Source organism: Austrofundulus limnaeus, unplaced genomic scaffold (assembly GCF_001266775.1).
Source record: "Austrofundulus limnaeus strain Quisiro unplaced genomic scaffold, Austrofundulus_limnaeus-1.0 Scaffold724, whole genome shotgun sequence".
Lineage (NCBI taxonomy): Eukaryota > Metazoa > Chordata > Actinopteri > Cyprinodontiformes > Rivulidae > Austrofundulus > Austrofundulus limnaeus.
In genome coordinates, this window is record NW_013953126.1 from 177,617 (window position 1) to 179,148 (window position 1,532).

The following is a 1,532-nucleotide window of genomic DNA, read 5'->3' on the forward strand; positions in this document are numbered from 1 at the left end:
GCATCGGAGGAGTCTTCGGTTTTGGACGTCCTTCGTCGCGGCGCTGTGACGTATGCAGCCGACAAATTMGACCTTCGGAGGACCCGTCCTGCCGTTTTGGACACAGCCCGTGTGTCTGGTTGACCTTTGACCTGTCCTGAGCTGCACAATTTATCCACAACAATAATTGATTTAATTATTTACAGAAACATGGCGTTCAGCCACCAGCAGTCAGCTCAGCTTAGCTTTCACTGCAGCAGAAAACTTGTGTAGCTAAAATGTTAGCTTTTAGCATTTTAGCACAAACGTGCTCAAACGTTTAGCAACATTTAACCTCATTTTTAGCTTTTGTAACTATCTTCACAATGTTTAGTTTTGTGTTGAGCTAGCATGTTAGCTTCAGTCACACCGTCACTGTTCATCACTTTAACTCTTCCTACACTGAAGAACTGAAGCTAACTTGATTGTTAGCATCACTGTTTAAAGGGACAACAAACTTATCAGAACTTTATTTTGAAGAGAATTCCTGTCTTAATATTTTGTAGCTGAATATAATTGATGTTGACGAGCTTCATGCTGCTGTTTGTGCCTCATTCTGTCAGAAAAGAGAAGTTCAGTTTTATTTTTGCACTCTGTCTGTTCAGTGTTTTCTGGAAAATGTCATTTGTAGAGAAGATTAAAATGCTGTTTAGATGAATCATTAATAAACAATGAAGAAATCCAAACTGAGTTTTTTATTGATTCAACAAATAAACAAAATCAACTAGAAGGAAATCTACAAACATTCAGAAAAATGAAATCTGAGTTGGTCTTTCCTGGGTCTCTGATTGGACTTTAACCAGACTTTATTGGACTTGATTGGACTGTGATCAGACAACTTCCTGGTGTTTTTTATTCATCTCAGTAAACAGTTGGTGTTCCTTCCTGTTTCCTGTCGAAGTACAGCTGTTCTATGATTCACCTCTCACATGGGTGTCTTCTGTTTTACTACAGACTAATAAATAAATGGACCACCTGTGCTCCACATACTTCCTGTTAACTCAGGCTGTTTAGTTTAAATATTRATGCTGAGTCGTCGTTTCACTGCTGAGTAATGTGTCGACACAGCAGGTTGTTAGAAAACCTAACTTATTAATCTGCTCAGAAAGCAAAGAGTAAAAACAACTAATGATTATCAGATTCTTTCTGTTTGGAAACAGAAAATCTGCAGAAAAGCTGCAGCAAAAAGGATTTCTGGAGACAAACAGGAAATGGCCGAAGGCTGAGAGCCAATAGGAGGACAGCAGGAGGGTCACATGGACGTGGACTTGTTTTCTGTGTGGTCCATCGCCTTGTTGTCGTAGACGTTTTTTCTGCTTTGGTTCCTGATTAAAACACAAATAAACAAATAAATAGATCCGAAGAGAAGTGGAGAGACAGAGTCAGAACGTTCAGTACGGAAAGAATGTTCAGAACATATAGTACGTGAAGAACATATAGTACGTGAAGAACATATAGTACGTGAAGAACATATAGTACGTGAAGAACATATAGTACGTGAAGAACATATAGTA

The 1,532-nt window shown here is 38.8% G+C and overlaps 1 protein-coding gene across 1 annotated transcript in view; it reads right to left on the minus strand.

Moving 5' to 3' along the window:
• Positions 1-698: 698 nt before the first annotated feature.
• The window catches only part of pdzk1ip1 (PDZK1 interacting protein 1), a gene marked incomplete in the record, with an annotated part of 10,034 nt that continues 9,200 nt past the window's right edge, over positions 699-1,532 (minus strand). Inside the window, 1 exon segment of the mRNA XM_014028176.1 lies at positions 699-1,343. Within this exon segment, the coding sequence (XP_013883630.1) occupies positions 1,271-1,343 (73 nt within the window).